A 25,792-nucleotide genomic window follows, 5' to 3' on the forward strand; every position below is an offset into this window, starting at 1 on the left:
AAAGTAGTAGCGTATAAATAAAAGTGACGTGACTTGACTGGATAGTGCCGAATTGCAGAGCTGCTGCAATATCCACATCACTATGATCAGATGCTTTCTGAACTGCTGTTTTCTCACTGCTGTTATTGAGAGGAAAGCGCAGCACATATTGACATATTCATCTAAACGTCACGCTCAGCAGCATGGATATTGGGATGTTTGTTACCAGTATATCGCTGCAAAGGTATTTCCAACTTTTTATCCATAAGAAAAAAAAAAAATGTTGCTGTTAGTATATCACAAAATTAATCTGTTTCTCCACACTTCTTTTCAATTTCTTCTCCTTCTTCATTCTTAACTTTGATGTTTAATGTGCATGTAGCCTAATGTAGCCTATGTATATTTGAACTCTATAACCTTAGACCTATTATGTTTTTCACATGCTCTGGTTGGTGATAGTGGTGTTCTGATTTCTCATTGCATATGGGTTTAGCGGTGTGGCGCTCCGATTTGTTGTCACGTACGGGTTTAGCGGCACGGTGCTCCGATTTGTTGTCGCATACGGGTTTAGCGGCACGGTGCTCCGTTTTGTTGTCGCGTATGGGATTAGCGGCACGGTGCTCCGATTTGTTGTCAAGTATGGGTTTAGCGGTGTGGCGCTCTGATTTGTTGTTGCGTATGGGTTTAGCGGTGTGGTGCTATGGGTTTAGCGGTGTGGCGCTCCGATTTGTTGTCGCGTATGGGTGTAGCGGTGTGGCGCTCCGATTTGTTGTCGCGTATGGGTTTAGCGGTGTGGTGGCGCTCTGATTTGTTGTCGCGTATGGGTTTAGCGGTGGTGGCGCTCTGATTTGTTGTCGCGTATGGGTTTAGCGGTGTGGCGCTCTGATTTGTTGTCGCGTATGGGTTTAGCGATGTGGCGCTCTGATTTGTTGTCGTACGTATGGGTTTAGCGGTGTGGCGCTCTGATTTGTTGTCGCGTATGGGTTTAGCGGTGTGGCGCTCTGATTTGTTGTCGCGTATGGGTTTAGCGGTGTGGCGCTCTGATTTGTTGTCGCATATGGGTTTAGCGATGTGGCGCTCTGATTTGTTGTCGCGTATGGGTTTAGCGGTGTGGCGCTCTGATTTGTTGTTGCGTATGGGTTTAGCGGTGTGGCGCTCTGATTTGTTGTCGCGTATGGGTTTAGCGGTGTGGCGCTCTGATTTGTTGTCGCGTATGGGTTTAGCGATGTGGCGCTCCGATTTCTCGTCACATATGGGTTTAACGGTGCGGTGCTATGATTTGTTGTCGTGTATGGGTTTAGCGGTGTGGCGCTCTGATTTGTTGTTGCGTATGGGTTTAGCGGTGTGGCGCTCTGATTTGTTGTCGCGTATGGGTTTAGCGGTGTGGCGCTCTGATTTGTTGTCGCGTATGGGTTTAGCGATGTGGCGCTCCGATTTCTCGTCACATATGGGTTTAACGGTGCGGCGCTATGATTTGTTGTCGTGTATGGGTTTAGCGGCGCTCTGATTTCTCGTTGCGTTAAGGGTTTAGCAGCGCTGCACTCTGATTTCCCATTGTGTATGGGTTTAGTGCCGTGGTGCTCTGATTTCTCGTTGAACAGTCTGGACACAGAACAGTCCCCAGTCAGTGCAAGGAGCTCGAGGAGGTAGATGAAGTGGCCAGACGCAGCAAAATTACTGACCTGTGCAGGACAGTTTCTTCTGTCAATAGGCTAACTGTAGCTTTGTCCTCATTAACTTAGCAATTAAACTGCAAATGTTAGCAGTAGCACCTCATTACTATCATCACTCAAAATTCTGTATGTATTCATTATTGTCATTATTATGTACAGTAAAGTTGCATTACATTAAACAAACAGGTATTAAATAAACAGTATTAGGATTTTTCTGTAAAGATATTGTCATGATTTAGTTAATTATTACTAATTTTGACATTTAGGCAATTTAGAAAGAGATATCAGGAAAAATAAAGAGAAGGTAAAGTAAAGAGAAGTGAAGGTGCAGTTCAAGAGAGAACCTTTCTTTTTTTTATTTTGCACGCACCCAGGAAAAGGTTTTAGACCTTTTTTGTGTGATGGTCATACAAAAAATAAAGTTGTCCGTGGCTTCAAAATTTGTTGTGGGTGTATGGTATGGCCTGGATGAGTGTGAGATTTCATAGCCTGAAATTCTGTCCCAGTCCGGCCCCAGAGGTGTCAAGTAACGAAGTACGAATACTTCGTTACCTTACTTAAGTAGAAATTTGGGGTATCTATACTTTATTGGAGTATTATTTTTTAGCCGACTTTTTACTTCTACTCCTTACATTTTCACGCAATTATCTGTACTTTCTACTCCTTACATTAAAAAATGGCCTCGTTACTCCTATTTAATTTTGGTTTTTTAATTTAATTTTAATTTTAATTTAATTTTAATTACTCCTTTTATACTTTAAGTAGTTTTGAAACAAGTACTTTTACACTTTTACTTGAGTAAAAAGCTTGAGTTGATACTTCAACTTCTACAAAGTCTTTTTAAACCCTAGTATCTATACTTCTACCCGAGTAATGAATGTGAATACTTTTGACACCAGAGTCCGGCCCTGATCAACACAATAATGTTCTGTTTATTATAAGTGCACACTGCAGTTGTCATCTGCCGCTTTAAATTCTTGAGCACTTTAAACCAGATTCTGATTGGCTGTCCATGATTTTATTGTTCATCAGCTGAAAATAATCACATCGTTCCCTCTGTGCCGCGGTCATTATAGTTGTGCTGTTCTTTTACCTTCCTTGGTGTGAACGGGCATTTGTAGTTGATTAATTTGTAAAGCTCACTATTCATATTCAAACTCACTATTTAATAAAAGGAATAATCAGGGAATTTCTAGACACCTTCTGAAGGGTCAGGCCGCCAGTGAACTGAGATAAAGGGATGACAGGCACGAAACAGGAAATTACACAGGAAATGAAGAGAGCCATGGAATCACACAAGGGAGAGAAAACAAAAGTTACTCAGACATTTCCCAGATTTCAATCTGAAAGAAGTCCAAGTTACTAAGGAGACAATGCCGAGAGGTGATATTAACATACACTGGAATAACAGGCCGAGCCACTCACATGCATGCCGGGCTGTTTTTAAGGAAACAATATGTCGTCCTGGAGACTGTGTCATGGAGCACTCGGCAGCTAAACATCGACCAATCATAGACTAAACTACACAAACCACTGACTGGAAGTCTCAGTCCATGTCTCAGAAATGTCCCTGAGGATGAATTTAATTTTGTTTTGGAGTCTCCTACAACAGGTTCACATTCACACAAGGTCAAAAACACTTTAATTTTCTCATAATATCCACTGCAGCATTAGCTCTTTTCTCACAGTGTCTGAAACGGTTCGATCAAGGATTCGGTCTCTCTAAATCCCGCCTTTCCAAGAGCCTGCTCTGCTCTGATTGGTCAGACGGCCCAGTCTGTTGTGATTGATCGACCGCTTCCAGCACGTTAGAAACCAAACGGCGATTACCATATCTGAATTTTTAGCTCTTCCTCAATGATGTCATTGTTTGTGGACAGCCAATGAAGACCATAGGCTGGCATTATGTAAATTAGTTACAAACCCACGTAGGTTCGAGCAGGAAGTGAGACTGGAATTACTGACGACTCGTTTCAGCAGTTCAGAATCACTTCTTTCTTTTGGGAGACAAAAGCTCCATTTATCTACACTTTGATCTTTGAAACTTTGCAGACCTTTTACATTCACAAACAGCTGCTCTATTACACACTGCATTAAAGATAATACAGTATCTGACAAAAAGCATAATAGGAACACCTTAATGAAACTGATTTGAAAATGTGGAGTCAACTATCTGAAATCAGAGACATAGATTTAGTTATTTCGATAACATATCAGTAATAGACATCAAATCATGGGATATTATTACTGTAGCTATTCAAAGCTTTTCAGATACTGATATAGTGTATAAGCTCCCTAACAAAAGCAACATCACAACGAGGGTGGATAATAGTAAATGAAGTCAGTCCATCTAAATCATATCATAAGAGAAAATATATTGCAAACCAAGAGCTGCTCTCAATAAAACGAGTGTGCATGAAACACAGGACTGCAGCTGAAAGATGCACAACAGAGGAAGAAAAAAAAAAAAAACACCTACTTTCCGAATGTTGTCTGGAAGTGCTTGTAAAGAAATGTCATTGATGGAAAGGCATGTTAAATTCTGTAATTCCGGAAAACTATCTGGCAACCTGAAACAAAACAAAAACAAACATACAACTCACAGTTCACAGCGGGAATGACAGAGAGATAAATAACTGATGAAGAGGACAGGTGAAAGACATGATCGCTCACTTCTCTATATTAATGACCACACGAAACAAAACAAAAAACTGCTAGCAAGACAGATCTGCCAGTAAACTAAACCATAAGGTTAAAAAAAAAATAACCAGAGAATACAGCAGGGGTCAAACATTGTAACATCCAGCAAAATGGGAGAATAAATCAGCAAACTGGGCCAAAGTGGATCCAGTGCTAATGCATAACGCATGACCTGTCAAGCACAACACAGCTATTAGGATATCGTCAATAAACCGTATTTGTGTGGTGTATTACACATGCAATTAAGACTCGTTTAAAGAAGCACCCACACACCACAATAAGCTCAAAGACTGTAGATCTGATGAAGTGTACAGCTTTCAGAGGAGCTACTATTGTCTATCCCCAATTTAAAGTGGCTAAGTTTCTCTTTAAAAAAAAAAGAAAGTAGTAGTTAGCTTCACTACAAGCTACCAACAAAAGTATCCTTTTAATTATACTAGATTTATTTATCTGACATGAACACAATTAAAATCTAGGGTCACAACATCAAAACCCTACTTTAGTACTCCATCTTGAAAACCTATGATAAACAGCAGTACTGCAGTAAATATATAGCATTTCTTAATGAACAGACACCATATATTAGGAGTTTTAGCAGGTTATGCAGGACCAGAAGATGAAATGCACATCAATTACCTTGTCAAAGGATTTCCACTAAAATCTGCTACTTGGAGGGTTTTACAATATGAAATGCTTTCAGGGAGTTCCATAATGTCTGTGAGAAAGAAAAAACAGATGAAACAGATTTAATGCACTTACAACAATAAAAACCTTGCAATATTCAAAACAATGGCTTTGTACCAAAGCCTACAAAGCTGCCCATGTAGGCAGCATTTTAAGGCATCATTGGTACACTTCCAACATGAAGGCAGAGATACAATTTCCCATCTTGCCCAACATTTGAGATTTAAAGGTGCCCTAGAACTTTTTTTAAAAAGATGTAATATAAGTCTAAGGTGTCCCCTGAATGTGTCTGTGAAGTTTCAGCTCAAAATACCCCATAGATTTTTTTTAATTCATTTTTTTAACTGCCTATTTTGGGGCATCATTATAAATGAGCCGATTCAGGGCTACTGGCCCTTTAATTCTCGTCCTCTCCACCCACGGAGCTCGCGCTTCCACGTACATAAACAACGTTTACACAGCTAATATAACTCAAATATCTTTACAAAGTGTTCGTCATGCATGCGTCGAATGAGTATTGTAAATATTCCAATGGCTAATGCTACACTGTTGGAAATTTGTAAAGAATGAAGTTGTGTTTATGAATTATACTGCAAGTAAAAATGAAAATAGCGACGGCTCTTGTCTCCGTGAATACAGTAATAAACGATGGTAACTTTAACCACATTTAACAGTACATTAATAACATGCTAACGAAACATTTGGAAAGACAATTCACAAATATCACTAAAAATATCATGTTATCATGGATCATGTCAGTTATTATTGCTCCATCTGCCATTTTTTGCTATTGTTTCGCTATTGCTTGCTTACCTAGTCTGTTGATTCACCTGTGCAGATCCCGACGTTACTGGCTGCTCTTGTCTAATGCCTTTCATAATGTTGGGAACGTGGGCTGGCATATGCAAATATTGGGGTGTACACCCCGACTGTTACGTAACAGTCTGTGTTATGTTGAGATTCGCCTGTTCTTCGGAGGTCTTTTAAACAAATGAGATTTATATAAGGAGGAGGAAACTCACTGTATGTCATTTCCATGTACTGAACTCTTGTTATTTGACTATGCCAAGATAAATTCAATTTTTCATTCAAGAGCACCTTTAACACAAAACTCCATTGGAATCAGCTGTGAGTTGAGTATACTGTGCGCTTCAAGTGAGGAGCTCTATAGAGAGCAACAGTGGCGTTGATTCCGGAAGTATTTGTTCAAGAGTTTTAAGCTATGAACCAAGCCAACCAGCTATGAGGTGAATTACAACTAGGGTTGCAAAGGGCTGGAAAGTTTCCAGTAAATTTCCGGAAACTTTCCACGGGAACTTAACCTGGGGAATTTTGGAAATATTTCAATTTGGAAACTTAACAGGAATTTATGGGAATTAATTGGAAATTTTGGGAAATTTATATAAATGTATAATATTTACATAAAAAGTATCATATAAAAACAAATATAAACATTTTGTTTGGTCATAACATGAAATAACAGTTATTTATTTTTCGCATTCGATTAGTTCTAAATTTAGTAAATATGTAAAATAAATATATTTTATTGCAGCAATTGTTATGTGTTATTTATTTCAGTGTCACATGATCCTTCAGAAATCATTCTAATATGCTGATTTGATATTCAGTTATTATCATTGTTGGAAACAGTTGTGCTGCTGAATATTTTTTGGAACCTGTAATACTATTTTCAGGATTCACTGATTAATAATAAGTTAAAAAGAACAGAATTTATTCAAAATAGAAATCTTTTCTAACAATATCACTTTATCACTTTTTATCAATTTCACACATCCTTTCTGAATAAAAGTATTAATTTCTTTCAAAAAAGAAAAACAAATTACTGACCCCCAAATTTTAATGCTGTTCTTTAAATATTTTTTATTCATCAATGAATCCTAAAAAAATGATCATAGGTTATAAAAAATATTAAGCAGCACAACTGTTTCCAACATTGATAACGGAGTATCAAATCAGCATGTTAGAATGATTTCTGAAGGATCATGTGACACTGAAAACTGGAGAAATTATGCTGAAAATTCAGCTTTGCATCACAGAAATAAATTATATTTTTATGTGTATCAAAATAGAAAAAGCATTATTTTAAATTGTAGTTATGTTTCACAATATTACTGTTTTTTTCTGTATTTTGATCAAATGTGCATGTTATGGACTGGGAGAATGCACAGTGCATGCAGGGGGTGTGTCCTCAATAGCCCTGCAGTAAGAAGTGTGCTGTCTGACTGTGATTGAGGAATGTGCAAGGAAAAAAATTAAGTAAAATTGCATTAAATATGGTTGTTTTAACCAAAATTATGCTGCAAGATGTTCTTTTCAACTACATTTAAGTACCCTGTTATAGGCTAACCTGTAACTTTGTAAATTCCCTGTTTATTCCCATTAATTCCCGTTAATTCCCATATATTCCCGTTAATTCCCATGGAAAGTTTCCAGCTTTGAAAATTCCCAGAATTTTGCAACCCTGATTACAACATTACAATCTTTAATTTGAAGAAATAAAGTATTTGAAAATCAGACAAAGAGACAAAGGTACAAGACATAGTGAGGGAAAGTGTGAGAGGCAGTTCTCTCCCGCTCCCAAACTCATTCACACACGCACTATCACAGTCTCTTGCATACACTATCAATCTTGTTGGAAAGGTCTTGATTGTGTCTGGGGCTACGATTGACCCGAGTTTGGGAATTACTCGCTGAGGCCTTCGCAAGTTATAAGCTGCAAAGTCTGAGCTCGTGGATGGGTCTCGAGAGGACCTTCAGGTTTGTCTGATGTCTCACTAAAATGCAGTGAATTATAGAAAATAGAAAATGAATCTCCGTTGCTCTCGGATGCCAGTAATTTCATGCAGTCCTGCTCACAAAAAGTGGCACTGATTTATCTGCTGGATAAATTAATAAATAAAAAAAAATAGGTAAATTTCAAACAAGTGGATCATTTACATCAGCAACATATCATCATATCACCCAGTCCTAAAAATGCTCTGTATTAAAGGGGTGGTTGATTATGATTTCACATTTTTAACTTTAGTTAGTGTGTAATGTTGCTGTTTGATCATAAACAACATCTGCAAAGTTACGACGCTCAAAGTTCAATGCAAAGGGAGATATTTTCTTTTACAAAAATCTCTGTTTAAGGACTACAACAAACAGCTGGTAGGGACTACAATGAGCTTCTTCCTGGGTTGGTGATATCACTAACCCTAAAATGTACATAAACCCCGCCCCCGAGAACACACAACAAAGGGGGCGGGGCCATGTTATTGCAGTAGAGTACGTAACACAAATGCAATAGCATGTCATAAAAGCAAGATAAGTTATAACCATAATTAAACTAAACTATACCTGTTCTGTCTTCATGCAGCATATATTCTCTGGCTCTGTAGGATCGTACAACAGTTCCCATAGGAGCGATTTATAGATCATCCTGACAGGATGCTAATCAATAACTTTAAGATAGTTAACTCCACATCAGCTACATAAATTCATCAACTATCCATTCAGAAACATCCTGTTGCATTCTACATGTTGTCACTTCTTCTTGAGTCTCTCCATCATCATCCGACTCCGTTTTTAACATAAAAGGCTGAACAGTTTCTAACATTTGCAGTGAGGTAATGCTAACAGGAGCTCTTGAAACTCCGCCCTCTTCTTGAGAGCAGCAGCTCATTTGCATTTAAAGGGACATACACAAAAACAGTGTTTTTACTCACCCTCAAAAAGTGACAAATTTAACATGCTATAAAAAATTATCCGTGGGGTATTTTTAGCTAAAACTTCACATACACACTCTGGGGACACCAGAGACTTATTTTACATCTTGTGAAAGTGGCATTATAGGACCCCTTTAAAGCATTCAGGTATTATAGACATATATGACCATCTGTAAAGCAGCTCTGAAACTATGTGTTTTTAGAATTCGTGGCCACGATTTACATATGTAAGCCATTCACCTTGAACCGGTATGCATTAATTTTTTTCAAAGAAAGAGAAATGTGTAAAGATCTAGCATTAAAGGTGCCTTGGAATAAAAAATTGAATTTACCTTGGCATAGTTGAATAACAAGAGTTCAGTACATGGAAAAGACATGCAGTGAGTCTCAAACTCCATTGTTTCCTCCTTCTTATTTAAATCTCATTTGTTTAAAAGACCTCCAAAGAACAGGCGAATCTCAACATAACACCGACTGTTATGTAACAGTCGGGATCATTAATATGTACGACCCCCAATATTTGCATATGCCAGCTCATGTTCAAGGCATTAGACAAGGGCAGCCAGTATTAACGTCTGGATCTGTGCACAGGTGAATCATCAGACTAGGTAAGCAAGCAAGAACAACAGCAAAAAATGGCAGATGGAGCAATAATAACTGACATGATCCATGATATCATGATATTTTTAGTGATATTTGTGAATTGTCTTTCTAAATGTTTCGTTAGCATGTTGCTAATGTACTGTTAAATGTGGTTAAAGTTACCATCATTTCTTACTGTATTCACGGAGACAAGAGCCGTCGCTATTTTCATTATTAAACACTTGCAGTCTGTATAATTCATAAACACAACTTCATTCTTTATAAATCTCTCCAACAGTGTAGCATTAACGTGAGATTTAAAGGGGCCGCACGCTGAATCGGTGCATAGTTAATGATGCCCCAAAATAGGCAGTTAAAAAAATTAATTTAAGAAAAATCTATGGGGTATTTTGAGCTGAAACTTCACCTTAAGACTTATATTACATCTTGTAAAAGAACGTTCTAGGGCACCTTTAAAGATCAAATCATTGACAAGTATCTTTTCTTATAAAATCAGTAATCGTTGTTGAACTAATGTGGTCTGACAACTTTAACATAAGCTTAAACCATCGATCAACAACCTCACAGCTCACAGCGTTCAAAGTCAGTTGCCTATAGAGAAACTGAACGGGATTTTTACTTCCAGAACCAAACTGTTGCACTCTATTTGCTGCTGCCTAATTAGAGCCTTATATTTCGGTCCCTTGCAGCCGGGTTACAGGTCCCTTACCTGCCTATGAGGGCAGCAGACAGCAAGGTAGCTCACAAGGGTTTGGAACAAAGCCAATGTTTCAGTCATTTATGTGCCTGCCATAAAAAGGTGCTATAACTAAGAGAGATCAGAGTTCAACCAGAATATGATGTCATTTATTTTTCAATTTATAAGGCAGGCACTTCCCAGAGACAGTTCACCCAAGAATTCAAATTCTGTCGCCATTTATTATTGATGCTCGTGTTGTTCCAAACCTGTATGTATTTCTTTCTTCTGCGGAACACAAAAATATATATATATGTTTTAAAGAGCATTGGGGTCTAAACAACATTCAACACCATTGACTTTCATTGCATGAACCATAAAATTAACAATACATTTTTTTGAGATATCCTCTTTGGTGTTCATAGAAGAAAGTAAGCCATACAGGTTTAGAAAGACATGAAGGAGAGTAAATGATGGCAGAATTATAAGCTTTTCATGAGAAGACACATGGCATATAAAACCACGAGACACCACAAACCATGAAGTCTAGTCTTAAAGATGGCGCTTGAACAAAAACAGTAAAAATAGCTGAAACGAAAACTCAATTTTGGGCGTGGATACCCGGTGATCCAGGCTTGGAATTACTGTGAACGACGCTGAAAAGTTGTACGTAATTGTGGAGCACAGAAAACCAGCTGCTGAAATATGTTGGGCGTATGCTGGGAGCGTGTGGGAAGGGCAAGACATGGGAGGCCAAAGTTTCTCAGACACTTACAGTAATTAAACAGTGGTCTGATAAACCACAGAGCTTCTTACCATTTCGAGAGATGTCTAGCTCTACGAGCTGGTTGAAGTTAGCTACATCCCCCGGCAGCCGCTGGATCTCATTGTCACTCAGGCCAAGTTTTCTCAGCTTAGTCAAATTGAAAAATTGCTGAAACAGAGCAAGAAACAACAATTAATTGCTACTGGCAGTTTGAATTCGTTATGCACGTTATTTGTAATATATATTGTATGACTGAAGGACTGATGTTTTTTGTTATGCTTTGACTTTTAAAGGGATAGTTCTCCCAAATATTACAATTCTGCCATCATTTTCTTAATAGTACTTCCAAACATGTATGACTTTGCATATATGCATATTGGTTTTTAAGGGTGAATAAATGATTCCATTGCCATAATTAAAATTTTTGGGGTGAACTATCCCTTTAACTTCCCAAGCTGATTGCATTAAAGTATATTACATTAAAAAAGGGATATTGCATTTTTAAAAATCCAAGATATGGGATGAAAACATGGGATGGAAATGGTGGAAACAAGGGATGAATATATTTTATGCAATATTCAAATTTATCACACTATTTTAATTGACAACTTTGGATGGAAACATGCTGTACCTTGTGACAGAATGGAATACTAGATTATTACATAATGAATATCAGGCAGTATACACTGTATAATACAGACTCTTTGTTGTCAAGTTATAATACTTTGCATGTAAATATGCCACTCAATGATCACCTTATAAATAAACAACCATTTTAAATGTATTATTCAATATTGTGTAAAAGCATTGTAGGTCAATTCAATTGCAATGCATCGTGGGATTCCACGCAGTATGCTTTGTTGTATACTGCACATTTTGCAAACGTAGTAGCTTATTCCTCACATTTGTATACTACATCCTGCAGGAATAGTAAGAGCAGTACATGAGTATGCTACTCCATACATAGCCTATGCAATGTTTAGAGAGGATTATGGGTAATTCTGATGCTCTACTGACTCACATTTGAGTATTATTGACGTGCTAGTCTAGAAACACAAGACACACAAACTCCCCATGCAAAAGGGGTACGAACCGTTCCAGTCAGTGTGTTCCACAATCAATCCACACAAAGAAACAAAACTAGTTAAAAAGGTTAGTAATTACTAATGTCCAGTGGCCTGGCAAAAGCGGCTCAGTGTATGGCTCTCTGTGATGTAATCAGCTATTCATGTCTATCTGCCTGACCTACTTGTTGAGTTCCTCCCACCTCTCACTGGCACTGCGGCTGATGCCGGGGAAAAAAGTGCATTTGAAGCACCCCATAAAACAGCACAGTCAGACGGACGGCAGAGGCCGTTAGAAACAAACAACCTGCCTGCGGTTACAAACTTCCTTTATGTGTTCAACTGCAAGACACAATCGAGAAATTTAGGAACAAATCAGGGTGCAAAATGGGTCTGGTTTACAATTTGGACATAAACTAGTAGATCCTGTTATACTCAAACCTTACAGACAAACTTTTTGAATCCTTAATTACACAGACCGTGGGAATTGTTAGGAATTTAACATTCTGGTTCCACTTCCAATGATTATATTAATGACTCTTGTACCTCTGTAATTCAACCAACCTACTGTATATAGGAGTGATAGACTGATATTTTGGGTTGATTAATAAGCTTATATTTGGCCATTTTGAGCCAAAAACTGCATCTGACCCTTTAGCCAATTGCATTAATTCACCGAATATCTAGTACTTTCACCAGTGGATGGGCTTTCACACCAGAGGAACATTTTCATAGTTCCTAACTACCGCTGAAAGTACCTACTTTTTGTCATGTTCGCACCACAGGAAATGGGAATGATAATTAAGCTCCTACTTCAGAGTAGAGTCTAACCCAGCACAATAGGAACTACCAGTGACGTAAGTGTACGCTGATTGGCTGAACGCATGCCATATAAAGTCTCTGCACGTTGTGTTCTTGCCTCAGCCTTCATGATATGTAGCACTGCAGGAGATTGTGTCTCTTAGCTCTCCTTTTTGCTCTTTTAATCTACTTTCCATCTCTGTTATCACAAAACCCTCGACACACAACAAAAACAGCTCTGATCACGGCGTCCTCCATCCTTCAGTTGTTGACACTGTTGAATGCTGCGCTTAAATTACGTCGCTGTCGGCCTGCTTATGTCACTTCAGAGTTCCTACTGCCGATGCGAATGATACCAGGAAAATGGTCCTAGGGGAAAATGTAGTTCTTGGGGGACCGCCCTGGTGACTAGTTCCTATAACTAGCCAGTGTGAAAGCCCCTTAAAGCAGAACTAAGTAACTTTTTTACCTTCATAAATAGTTTTCTAAGTCCTTACGATGGTTGATTGACTTGTAGTGGTGTGTTTGAGGCGAGCACTAACCCCCTCTGGCACGTCTACGCCAGAAAACAGCACTTGCAAGTTGAGCTGCGCCGACCCGACACAATCTCGCCTCATGTTCACGTTCACGCGAGAGTGACAAAGTGCTTTACGGTAATTCAAAAACAATGTATATATTATGACTTTATAAGACAATTTCGAAAATTACCCACCTCCATCGAGATTCCTTGTACTGTATTTGCAAAACTGCGCTTCACTGAAGGAACCTGTAGGGGGAGCTTCGCAAATCTTACTGAGTTCCGCTGTAATGTAAAGCTTACCCGTATCAAAATTACCTAATCTCTCTTAAGGTGTGGTCACTTTTACTATTGATTGCATAATTCTGTGGGAAAAATCCAGTCGTTTCAATAGGACTCCACACATTTGGCAGTTTCACGTGAGGGCGAAGCGTTCCCCATGTATATTTAGCTCATGTTCAAGTTTATCACAAAAATTCGCCAAGAAAAACTAGCTTTAATGAGTGAAAGAACTACAATCCTATGAAGCATTGCGAATGACAATCAAACTGAAAACAATGGAGAAAATTAAAACTATTCATTTAAAAGTTGTTGATTATGTCCATTGAAACAATATATTTTAAAGGTACAGTATGTAATAATTCTGTCCGCTAGAGCCTATTCAAAACAAAGGTGTAGCTTGATGACGCCAAGTTTGAGAGCGGAATCTTGGGACATGTGGTCTCCATCTCAACAGATGGTGCAAAAGAATCGGGATTGGACTCGGGAAGAAATCATGTTCATGGATGTGATTATTAACATTACTGTAGTATGAAGCAGAGCAGGAGCGAGTGTTGTGGAGCTGAACGAGGAGCTGGAGCGATTGATCAACACACGCCTCACGAGCAGCGGGACTTTTATTATGACACAGTCGCCGGCGCCGCTTCCGCTTTTCCGGTCATGAGTATGAGGTAACGCAGCTCTGTTTATCATATTAGATACATTTGAGTTTGTTGAAAATAATGTAATAACGTTACTCTGTGCGTTTGCTCGACGGCTGCTGTGAGACACTGTTACACACTGCAGTAAGATAGATCGATTTTACAATATCATATTAAATGCTGGATGGCTTGTGTTGATAAATGGTATGCAATTAATTTTAAAACGTATTGTATGATGGAGAAAATGCTGTATTACTGTTACTAAAAATAAAGCTGCATCTGATTATGCTATGTTAGCTACTTGACAAAATAGTGTTTTTCTCTGAGGCGTGGTGAAGCATGGTACTCGCAAAAAAAAAAAAAAAATCAAGAAAATTAGATTTAAACAATAAGACTAAACGTGTTGAGCTATATAACAACAATTAGTTTTCTGTCTATAAATATATCAAAACAGTTGTTCCCTTGTCTATTAAAACATGTAATATATTAAAGCGTCTTTGGTGTTTCCATGGTTTCTACAAAATAAAACTGGAAACCGAGGGTAACGCGGGTATGATGCAATTGACAGGCGACTCCTCACACGTCCCGGAGCCTTGGTTAAAATTGCAATTTTCTCACGATTTACAAATAGTTGCAAACATTTGGGATATTGTAAGTGCTCAAGTGAACAAAATATATAACACTGGCCTAGTGGTTTTTGGATATTTTACTGCAAAAATATTACATATTGCACCTTTAAGTTTATTGCTTGTTTATTATTTCCTTGTCGTAACTCTATGATTGGGAAATTTTTTGTACAGCATCATGGGTAATGTAGTTTTTCCACCACAAATTCCACCGTTAAACACGATCATTCATTGAAAGTAAGTTGAAATAATGTGGGCTGGTAACTTATAACACTGATTAAGAACCTCACAGCTCACAGTAGGTCTGCCTTTCAAGGTTTATAAGTTAACATTAAACATCAATTCCCTTATGGGAAAAAAAGAATGGAGTTTTTACTTTTGTAACCTGACTGTTGTACTCTATTCAAAAAGATCAAGTGAACTTTTGCCCTTCTGCTCAGTGGGAGGTTTCTGTCCTCCCTGAATTTGCTTTAGGACAGGGTGTTGCCTTAGTTTGAACTTTCTTAAGAGAGTGACTATTTGCCCTGTTTGGCTATTTATTTAAATATTTGTTTAATTTCTTGTGTCCATACATGACATCTATAATGTTTTGAGTGACAGAAAAACCCTTGAATCTGAGGCAACAACCACCAACTAAGCTAAGACTGAGGAAAAAAAAATATTTTATTTTCTTCAAGTAAGCTTTTTTGGACAACCAGCAAAGAATGGTGTGAAACTGACTTCAGAAACGGTGTGACGGCTCTTTGAGTTTCATGCAATAAATAAATAATGCATTACATTTCATAGACCTTTTCAAACACAGTCTGCCAAAGCATCTGAAGACCTTCACGGCGATTTAAAGGAAGCTACAACAAAGAGGATCAATTTTGGACATCATAGTGTCAAAAAAAAAAAAAAAATTATATATATATATATATATATATATATATATATATATATATATATATATATATATATATATATATATATATATATATATATATATATATATATATATATATATGTGCAAATAATTTCATATGCCTCACATTGCATGGACAGATAAAACTAAACTATGGGGATTAAGTCACTCATGCCCTGAGCTGGACCATTTACTTTCTTATATGAAACACAAAAAGAGAATACCAAAGCTGCTCTTTTCAATAGCACAAAAATGGATAATGATTTATACTGCCAATCACTTTGAATTTATACAATAGCTTTGTGTGAGGAAGAGCACAAAATGTAAGTTTTGTGCAGAGATAATCATCTTCTCTGCTGTAGATCATATCATTTAGTGACATCATAATTACACTAGTATTCAGAGATAGGCATTAAGGTGGTTTAGGTCAAATCTATCAGACCGTCACAATTTTGTTTATTTAAATGGGGAATTATCCAAGTTAGCGTCAGTAAGTTATGGAGTGCCGCAAGGCTCTGTTTTAGGCCCTCTGCTATTTTCAATATACATGCTGCCCCTTGGCAATATTATTAGAAAACTAGTAAAAAAAATTGTTTCCACTGTTATCCTGATGATACTCAGTTATATTTCTTTATGACCAGATGAAATCTCTAAATTATCCAAGGTGACAGAGCGTGTTAAATAGGGCTCTATGAATTCCGTGATACAGAAAACACGGAATCCAGTCATGAAAACTTTTAGTAGAATTTAGAATTTAGTATGTATCAAGGAATTAATTTAATAATAAATTATTAAAACTATCTTTTTAAGGAATAATCTCAGTTTTTCTTCCATGTTTTAATTTTAACAGTAAAGCTCTGTTGTGCAGCACATTGTTTTAAAAGATAAATTAAATAGTATGCATTCATTTGATTGCCGGAAAAATTAAAATAAGGAACAGAATTTCTGAGAAAAAAAAAAAAAAAAAATATATATATATATATATATATATATATATATATATATATATATATATATATATATATATATATAAAAAAATATTTTTTAGTTAATAAATTTTGTTGTTTTTAAGAATTCAATTAATTAAACATGCTTTTTGATTATAAAATGTAATTAAACCATTAAAATGGAATCCAGAAAAGTTAAAACAGAAAACAGAATTTGGTAAAAAATAAAACACAATTTGAGGGGAAAGAATCATAGGGCCCTATAATTTTTTTATTTTTTTTTGTTAAACTTTTAATAAATTGTTGATAATTTGGGTAAGTTTCATTATTTCAATTAATTAGACATGCTAATCCAGAAAAATTAAAACAGATTTCATAGGGCCCTAGCTAAAGATATAAAATATTGGATAATTTTCTTCAATTAAATTTGGATAAGATTGAGATATTAATGATTGGACCAAAAGCCTGTACACCATCTCTTAGACTATCAACAAGGATTTACTGTTCATCCTCTACAGTTAAAGACCTGGGTGTTATATTACACAGCAACTTGTCTTTTGAAAATCATATTTCATATGTTACAAACACAACCTTCTTCCACCTCAGAAACATCGCTAAGCTATGTTTGTGATGCAGAAAAGCTAGTGCATGCATTCATGACCTGTAGACTGGATTACTGTGATGCATTGTGGTTGTCCAACTACAGTTAGTCCAAAATGCAGCTGCTAGAGGGACATATTGTTCACAAGCTGTTTTACTGACGTCTTTCCGCGATTGAATCGCTGATTGAGTGATTGCATGAGACATGATTCATTTCTGTAAGTTGTTCTGTATCTTTCAACATTCTCTCTGATGTTCATTCATGTCATTTTTGTGATTTATAGGATGGGAGAAGGGTAAAAAAGCTTTTATTGAAGTTTTGTTCACATATCAACTGAAAACAGCACAGACAGACAGAAAGATAGAGCCTTGGGATCGATATCTATTCATCAAAATGAGAATCAAGAAATCAATATTTTCAACACAGCCCTGGTTTTGTATTATTGTATGGTCATATTCCAACATAACACCAAGAAAACAATGCAGCTGTCATCAGACACACGTGTACACAGACACAATGCATCCTCAAATAGGCAAAATTACTAATTCAACTGCACTTGACACTTGACCTCCTGCACTGACCTTCAGCAAGCTAACCAACCCAGTAACAAATGAAACCAAACAATGCGAATAACTGTGCGACAGTTACAGAACCACAAACAGGTCATTATCAAAAAGAGAAGAACAGAAATGTTGCTCTTCTTGTTTTTGGTCCTCTTCTCACTCTGTAATAAACACGTTAGGGCCACACAGGAAGAGAACATCATCTAGACAATAGACACACAGAAACCTCCCAGACTGCAACAGGTACGGCACACAATAGAGCTTTTTAGACTCGGAAGTTCATGCCACATTCATCTCAATACTTCCGTTACAATGGCTGCTATTGTTTATAAAAGGTAATGAATGAAACCAGCAATCTATGAGAGGACAAAACCATCAAGTGGTATTGGCGTGTTACTGGGCGGACGCCTCGACAAACCGGCCGCTGAGGCGGAACACTAACCCGTTCTTCCTGTTAATGAAGCTCGGCGGCTGTCGCCCCTCCTCCACCCTTCAGCCTGCAAATACAAGTTTACATTAACCTTTTTAACCCCTCTGTCAATATTTGAAGCCTGACTGGAATCAAACACAGTTAGACACAAAGCTAACTCAGTCACAATGATAGCCTTCCCAATCCAAGAAGATCCACATTAGGCAACACAATCTAAACTGAAAAAAAAAAAAAATATATATATATATATATATATATATATATATATATATATATATATATATATATATATATATATATATATATATATATATATATATATATAATTTCTTCATTTGGAAATCAAATTAATCCTAAATGTTTAATGCAAATGAGAAAAAAAAATAATTTGCTTGCAAATTTATTTTAGATAAAAGGAATATCAAAAGCTAGGTTAAGAAAATCTTGCGCTTATACTTCAATGAGAGCGAGACATCACTTCCGTTGTCAGAGCGCGATCAGACCTCACTAACCGAGTGCTGAACGCAGTTGGACATAGTGGTGTTTTAGAGGTAAAAAATGATATAAATACTGTTCGGTTTCTCACACAAACTGATCGTTTCGTGTCTTAGGACATCAATGTGTCGTCACGAGCTGCAGGGTTTAATTTGGATTTGTCTATGCAAGGTTTTTCGACTCTTATTGATCCAAGTTCCCATTCACTCGCATTATTTGACTGACAGACGGCAACGGTTGGAGTTAAAAATCATCATTTGTGTTCTACTGAAGAAACAAAGTCACCTACATCTTGGATGCGCTGGGGGTAAGCAGATAAACATCAAATTTTCATTTTTGGGTGAACTATCCCTTTAATATATTGTCTATAAGCGCACCGCTGCTTTGTGTACAGCAGTGACAAAGGAAATGAAATCGCTGCTGATCCATAAGCACCACCTACTGTCAGAGAGTGAATTTGCATTTTCATTCAATCCATCTGTTGTTAATATTTTGTGCAGGTATGTTTATGTAGCATAATTTCACAAAGCTAACATCAGACCATTGATTGTGCTTTAAATTTTGCAATCTAATTTAAATATGTGTAGCATCTTTGTTTGGATCGTGATTAAAATCCAGTGTGTTTGCCTCTAATTTCAAATGGCTATGGAGATATAGATTTTTTTATTTTTTGTAAAAATAATTTTTATATAAAAGATTTTTTTAGCCTGTAATATCACAAATAAACAACAAATAAATTTTCATAAAGAAAAAAACAAATCAAATCGGCAGCTGGAATAGAAATCGGCCCATTTGCAATTGGAATCAACCATGAAAAATCATGATCAGTGCACCCCTAATTAAAACCTTTTTAGATGATCATCATCTTCTTTTACATCAAATCTTATATTTAAATCAAATTCAGTTAGAATAACAAGACACTACAGGGCTGTTAACAATCAAATAAAACCAAATACCAAAAAAATGACCTGCAGAGATGACACAGAAGCGGCATCTGAAGTGGCATTTACGCCATTTCCACCTGATATTAAGATATGTTTTGTCGACCGGATCACAAGTAGACGAGGGAGACTCATTCCCGTTTACACCTGGTGTTTTAATCCATCTTTTTCAACCACTTTTGTCCTGATTTCTTCAAGGAGAGGGTCTATGGGTAGGTAAATATGTTTTTTTTTTCAGATCTTCCAATCTAATGGACAAAATAAACTTGAGCAATTTAAAAGTTTGCAATTAAAAAATTGAAAAGTCAGCAAGTGGCTGTCTTAATGAGTCATTCATGCAGCCAATTCCTTCAAAGGGCTGATTCATTCATTCAGTGACTCCCTCTGTCTGAATATGTCTACTTCTCACCTATATACTACAAAAATGCAAATAGAGGAATGTGTCAAAAATCACAGTTTTCACTCAAAAGTAGGAGAAAAGTCCCGGATGACTTCCACCGAGATTCTGAAATGTGCATCTGATGGACATTTGACAACTCATAACAGGTCTGCTGTGTCAAATCGACAATATCGTGTCTAAAAATGTAACTGATAATATTAATTTCTTGATGTTTAACTCCTGTATAAAATCAATATCAAATAACACATTTGCAATCATGCTGATATTCCAGAAAAACAGCCTTCTTGCACATGTGACTTTGCTGAACTATAGCAGAGCATTCTAATAGGCTACACCACACAGTGAAAGCGTTACAAAGCGAGTGGTATAACGTCAGCTCACACAATGATGAACAATTACAATATTATCGCACATAAAACATATCACACATTCCTACTATCTAAACCGGTATTCAACATAAAAAAGGATTAGCAAAGCTGAGAGAGACTAGCATCAGACCCAGCTGTATCCGACTCTGACCAACAGGCACCGGTTCCCCCCACACACATCTTTCGTCACGATTAACTCTCCTCACAGCATTCCTCACATTTTAGGCCAAACAACAAGTCTCAGATTCCAGGAAATCTCCACGATAAGAGCATTCGCATATAAACCGACAAGAAACAGGCTTTAAGACGTGGTTTTTCCACCTCTTCCCAAGCTCATCTTTAACCTCAGTAACAGAAGTCTAAATGGGCTCTTGACTAAATGCCCTGCGGTCACACTGGGCCCACATGGTACAAAGGAGAGTGAAACGTCCAACCATTAACTAAATTCTGTCTCAATATACACTACTGAGATGTTTATATTTGTCTCCAGAGCTTTGCTGGAGAATCCCATCGGCTGCTCTGCTTGCTCTCACAACAAACGTCCAACTTAAGTGACTTTGCCGAACAAACAGCAACAGTCTGAATTCCACAAACAGAGATGTCAAACAGGATGACAGCACATTTTACAGGAACTGTAATCAATCAGAGGTCGTGTTCTGGTCAAAAAAGTACACTTACTCCCTCAGATTTTTAAGAAGAAAAGTTTCAAAACTTACATCATTATTCACTGACAATCTCCGATGAGCTGATGATGACCACTGTGAGCAGTCAGTGGGTGGAGCTTTTGTTTCATTTAATAAAAAGAATGATTCATTAACCAGCTGGATATTGCTAGTTTTCTCAGGAACTGGATGAACGTCAAAATAATAAGTGAAGAATTTCCATCTGTTTCTCACACAAAACTATTGTATACTTTCAGATACAACACCACAGTACTTCTTAATGATACTTTGATGGTGCTTTCAATGCTTCATTTATTGTAGTATATGCATGGGAGAGCATTATTCAAAGTTCTTCCTTTCGTGAACAACGCAAAGTCAAGTAAATGTAGACAGAAGTTGCATTAAAGGATTAGTTCACTTCTGAATGAAAATGTCCTGATAATTTACTCACCCCCATGTCATCCAAGATGTTCATGTCTTTCTTTCTTTCTTTAGTTGAAAAAGGAGGAAAACATTCCAGGATTTTTCTCCATATAGTGGACGTCAATGGAGCCCAAACAGCTGAAGGTCCAAATGTCAGTTTCAGTGCAGCTTCAAAGAGCTCTACATGATCCCAGACGAGGAATAAGAGTCTTATCTAGAGAAACCATCTGACATTTTCTAAAAAAAATAAAAAATATATATACTTTTTAACCACAAATGCTCGTCTTGCACTGCTCTGTGATGCGCCACGCATTACCTAATCATGTTGGAAAGATCACACGTGACGTAGGCGGAAGTACTGTGGTAGGACGAAAAACTCCAAAATCATCTGACATCATTGTTTTACCTTTTTTTTTTTTTTTGTAAAGGCCGTTTGAATTAGTCTTTGCACATTATCTTTGTAGACACTGGATTGGTACTTCTGCCGACATCACGCATGACCTTTCCAACGTAATGTGTGGTGCAATATATAATTTTTTATTTTTTTTAGAAAATGGCCGATGGTTTCTCTAGATAAGACTCTTATTCCTCGTCTGGGATCATGTAGAGCTCTTTGAAGCTGCACTGAAACTGACATTTGGACCTTCAACCCGTTGAACCCCAGTGAAGTCCACTATATGGAGAAAAATCCTGGAATGTTTTCCTCAAACACCTTCATTTCCTTTCAACTGAAGAAAGAAAAACATGAACATCTCAGATGACATGGGGGTGAGTAAATTATCAGGACATTTTCATTCAGAAGTGAACTAATCCTTTAACAGCGCACAATAAAAGTTACATTTCACTCTTACAAAAAGTTTCCAAAAGATTCTCGCAGCAATGCCATAGAAGAACCATGTTTGGTTCCCCAAAGAACCTTTCAAAGAATCAGTTCTTAAAAGAACCATTTTAATAATCTAAAGAATCTTTTTCTGCTATAAAGAACCTTTTGTGGAACGGAAAGGTTCTGTGGATGTTAAAGGTTCCTCATGGAACCATCAATATCAATAAAGAACCTTTATTTTTAAGAGTGTAAAAGTAGTTCCCTTAAAAGCATTAATTGCACAGTATATTTTAGAAGCACTGGAAATCAAGATGAACATGCTGTGACATGGATAACCGATATCTGAGTTCAGTTAATGTAGTTCCCTACAATAAATGGTTAAACTAGAATACTTTAGTTCAGCATCTCACTCCTCAAAGGGAAAGTCTGATATGTGGCCAATTTACTGGCGTTTCATGTTTCCACATGTCTGTTATAAAACGCAGCTTCACCTTTTTATCTCAGCAAAGACGTGTTGGAGAGAGACTAATAACAGCTATTAATTACACAAACCCTTTGATAAGTTATGCATTTTTACATGACTTTCTTGTTCTCAAAACTCAATGGTGTTTTGTAGAATGATTATTTGTTCATTTTATATTAGTCCTCTCAACAGCTGGTATTAACAACACCAATAAAACAGCGTAACTGACCTGCAAAAGTTGTTTTGTTCCCTTTTCTCATTGCCTTGTGTTGCTTTGGCTTCTTGTGTGAAGAGCGTTTATCATGTTCACGCCTGACTTAATTCTGCATTTGAGCTTTTGATGAAACCAGCTCAAGGTCTTTTTCAAACACACTTTCGAGGAAAACACCCTGGAATTTCCTAAAACAAGATTATCCCTTCAAGAGATCCCACACAGATAAGCTCAAATAAGATAGAGAATGTTTTATGGGTGCAGTTGATGAGCACAGCATTTGAATCCATCATTGGTCTGGAAGATTTGATTCATTACATGCCAAAGAATGGCTGAGAGCAGCGCTTGCGGTCGGTCTATCAGCACTGCATGCAGGATTTACTGCTTTACTAGCATGAAGAGCGTGTGCTCTTTACAAACTACCTTTGATATCTACTGCTCTTTTCTGAGAGAGTTCTTCTGTTACTGCAATTACAATCTTCCTCGTGTAATCTTTACCGCATCCTAAAAGTGTGATTCAAGTAAATGAGAGGGAAAAGGCTTTTTGAGTTGATGCACCGTAATGAGAGCTGAAGGAAGTTGAATCATGGTTTAAATTCTACATTGAAGCCTGAAAAGTGTGCCGCTGGTATTCTCCTGAAGGTGGTTTCTGTCGCTTCACGCATGGGTCTGTTGGAAATCATCACTTCTACACTGTGGACAAAAGCTCTGTGTGGCCCTCTCATTTCATATTGCATAGTTAATTTGTCAGTACTACTTTAACTTTTTCATAGTTCCTATAACTATTGACAGAAGTATCCACTTTTTAATGTGTTCACACTGCAGCAACTGGGAAGATTTTAGTCATAGGAACGAACTAAATTAGCTCCTACTTCAGAGTCTGACCCAGCAGAACAGGAACTACCAGTGACGCAAGTGTACGCTGACTGGCCGAACGCATGAAATGCCAGCACCCGCCATTATTAAAAAGCAGCGTAAACACACAGTTTACTTACTCTACGAACAACATACAGAAAGCTAATGTTAACGGCATTTACCATTTACCATATGCAGCACTGCAAGTATTAGTAAATTTCATCTCTACCCCTCCTTTTTGCTCTTTCAATCTTTCAGTCCTCCATCCTCCAGTTGTTGAATGCAATGGCTTGCGTAACTTCAGAGTTCCTTCTGGCGGTGCGAATGAAACCAGGAAAATGGCCCTATGGGAAACTGTAGTTCTCGGGGGATCGTCCTGGTGGCTAGATCCTATAACTATCCAGGCGCGAAAGACCCTCTAGTGTTAAGGGTTTTGCTCATGGTGATAGTTAATGGATAATTCCTTGTGGGGTTTAAACTTAAAGGGATAGTTCACCCAAAAATAAAAATCATCTCATAATTTACTCACCCTCAAGCCATCCTAGATGTATATGACTCAGACGAACACAATCAGAGTTATATAAAAAAATATCCTGGCTCTTCCAAACTTTATAATGGGAGTGAATGGAGGTTGAGACTTTGAAGCCCAAAAAAGCACATCCATCCTTCATAAAAATAATTCATACGGCTCCAGGGTGTTAAAAAAAGACCTTCTGAAATGAAGCAATGGGTTTTTGTAAGAAAGATATCCATATTTAAAACTTAAAGGATTAGTTCACCTTCAAATACAATTTTCCTGATAATTTACTCTCCTCCATGTCATCCAAGATGTTCATGTCTTTCTTTCTTCAGTTGAAAAGAAATGAAGGTTTTGATGAAAACTCCAGGATTATAGTGGAACTTCAATGGCCTCCAAACGGTTGAAGGTCAGAATCTGGTATCGTTTAAAGCCCTTTGAAGCTGCACTGAAACTGTAATTTTGACCTTTAACCGTTTGGTGCCCAGTGAAGTCCACTATAAGGAGAATAATCCTGGAATGTTTTCATCAAAAACCTTCATTTCTTTTCGACTGAAGAAAGAAAGACATGAACATCTTGGATGACATGGGGTGAGTAAATTATCAGGAACATTTTATTTGAAAGTGAACTAATCCTTTAATAGACTGTAATCGCTGGCTTCCAGGAGACAGCCATACGCATCGGATTTATGGCGAAAGAGTAAAAGAGTTAGTTATTATAGTTTACAAAGTTTTAAATATGGATATTTCTCTTACAAAACCACTTCAGCACTTCAGAAGGCCTTTATTAACCCTCCGGAGTCGTATGGATTACTTCTATGATGGATGGATGCACTTTTTTGGGCTTCAAAATCTCAAGCCACCCATTCACTCCCATTATAAAGCTGGGAAGAGCCGGATATTTATATATTTTAATATAACTCAGATTGTGTTTGTCTGAAAGAAGATAGTCATACACCAAGGATGGCTTGAGGGTGAGTAAATCATGGGATAATTTTCATTTTTGGGTTGAACTATCCCTTTAAAGCCTTTCAGCTATCTGCCCAAATATTTCTCCACCCCACTGTGTAATGGAGGAAGAGTTTGCTGGTACCCACCACTGTCATTTTCAGGCCCCACAATGTTTTTCTCAACCACTTTATGCTGAGTTCTAGTGTTCTCCGCACAATGACAGTGGTTGAGTTTCAAAGCCTAGTGAGCAACCTAACTAGACAGCACTTTTGGGAGTCATACGTGCATTCATAAAACATAGCATCGCAGAAATGTACAGCTCAGCATATGATGTCCAAAACTGCTGCTGACTCAAATTATGTCTACAATGCCCAATGATGCTGTGAAGGCCAAACTTTTGTAACACACACCTCATGCCCAAAAGTGCTGCAGACTCAGTCAAACGTTTGGAATTATTAAGACCTTTTAAATGTTTTTGAAAACAGTAATATTGTGAAATAGCAC

The 25,792-nt window shown here is 37.3% G+C and overlaps 1 protein-coding gene across 1 annotated transcript in view; it reads right to left on the bottom strand.

The window, feature by feature from the left end:
* The window catches only part of lrrc1 (leucine rich repeat containing 1), a 62,822-nt gene that overhangs the window by 36,007 nt on the left and 1,023 nt on the right, over positions 1-25,792 (bottom strand). Inside the window, 3 exon segments of the mRNA XM_048205917.1 lie at positions 4,133-4,222; positions 4,989-5,067; positions 10,860-10,977. Of these exon segments, the coding sequence (XP_048061874.1) occupies positions 4,133-4,222; positions 4,989-5,067; positions 10,860-10,977 (287 nt within the window).

This window comes from Megalobrama amblycephala, linkage group LG10 (genome assembly GCF_018812025.1).
Source record: "Megalobrama amblycephala isolate DHTTF-2021 linkage group LG10, ASM1881202v1, whole genome shotgun sequence".
Classification (NCBI taxonomy): Eukaryota; Metazoa; Chordata; class Actinopteri; order Cypriniformes; family Xenocyprididae; genus Megalobrama; species Megalobrama amblycephala.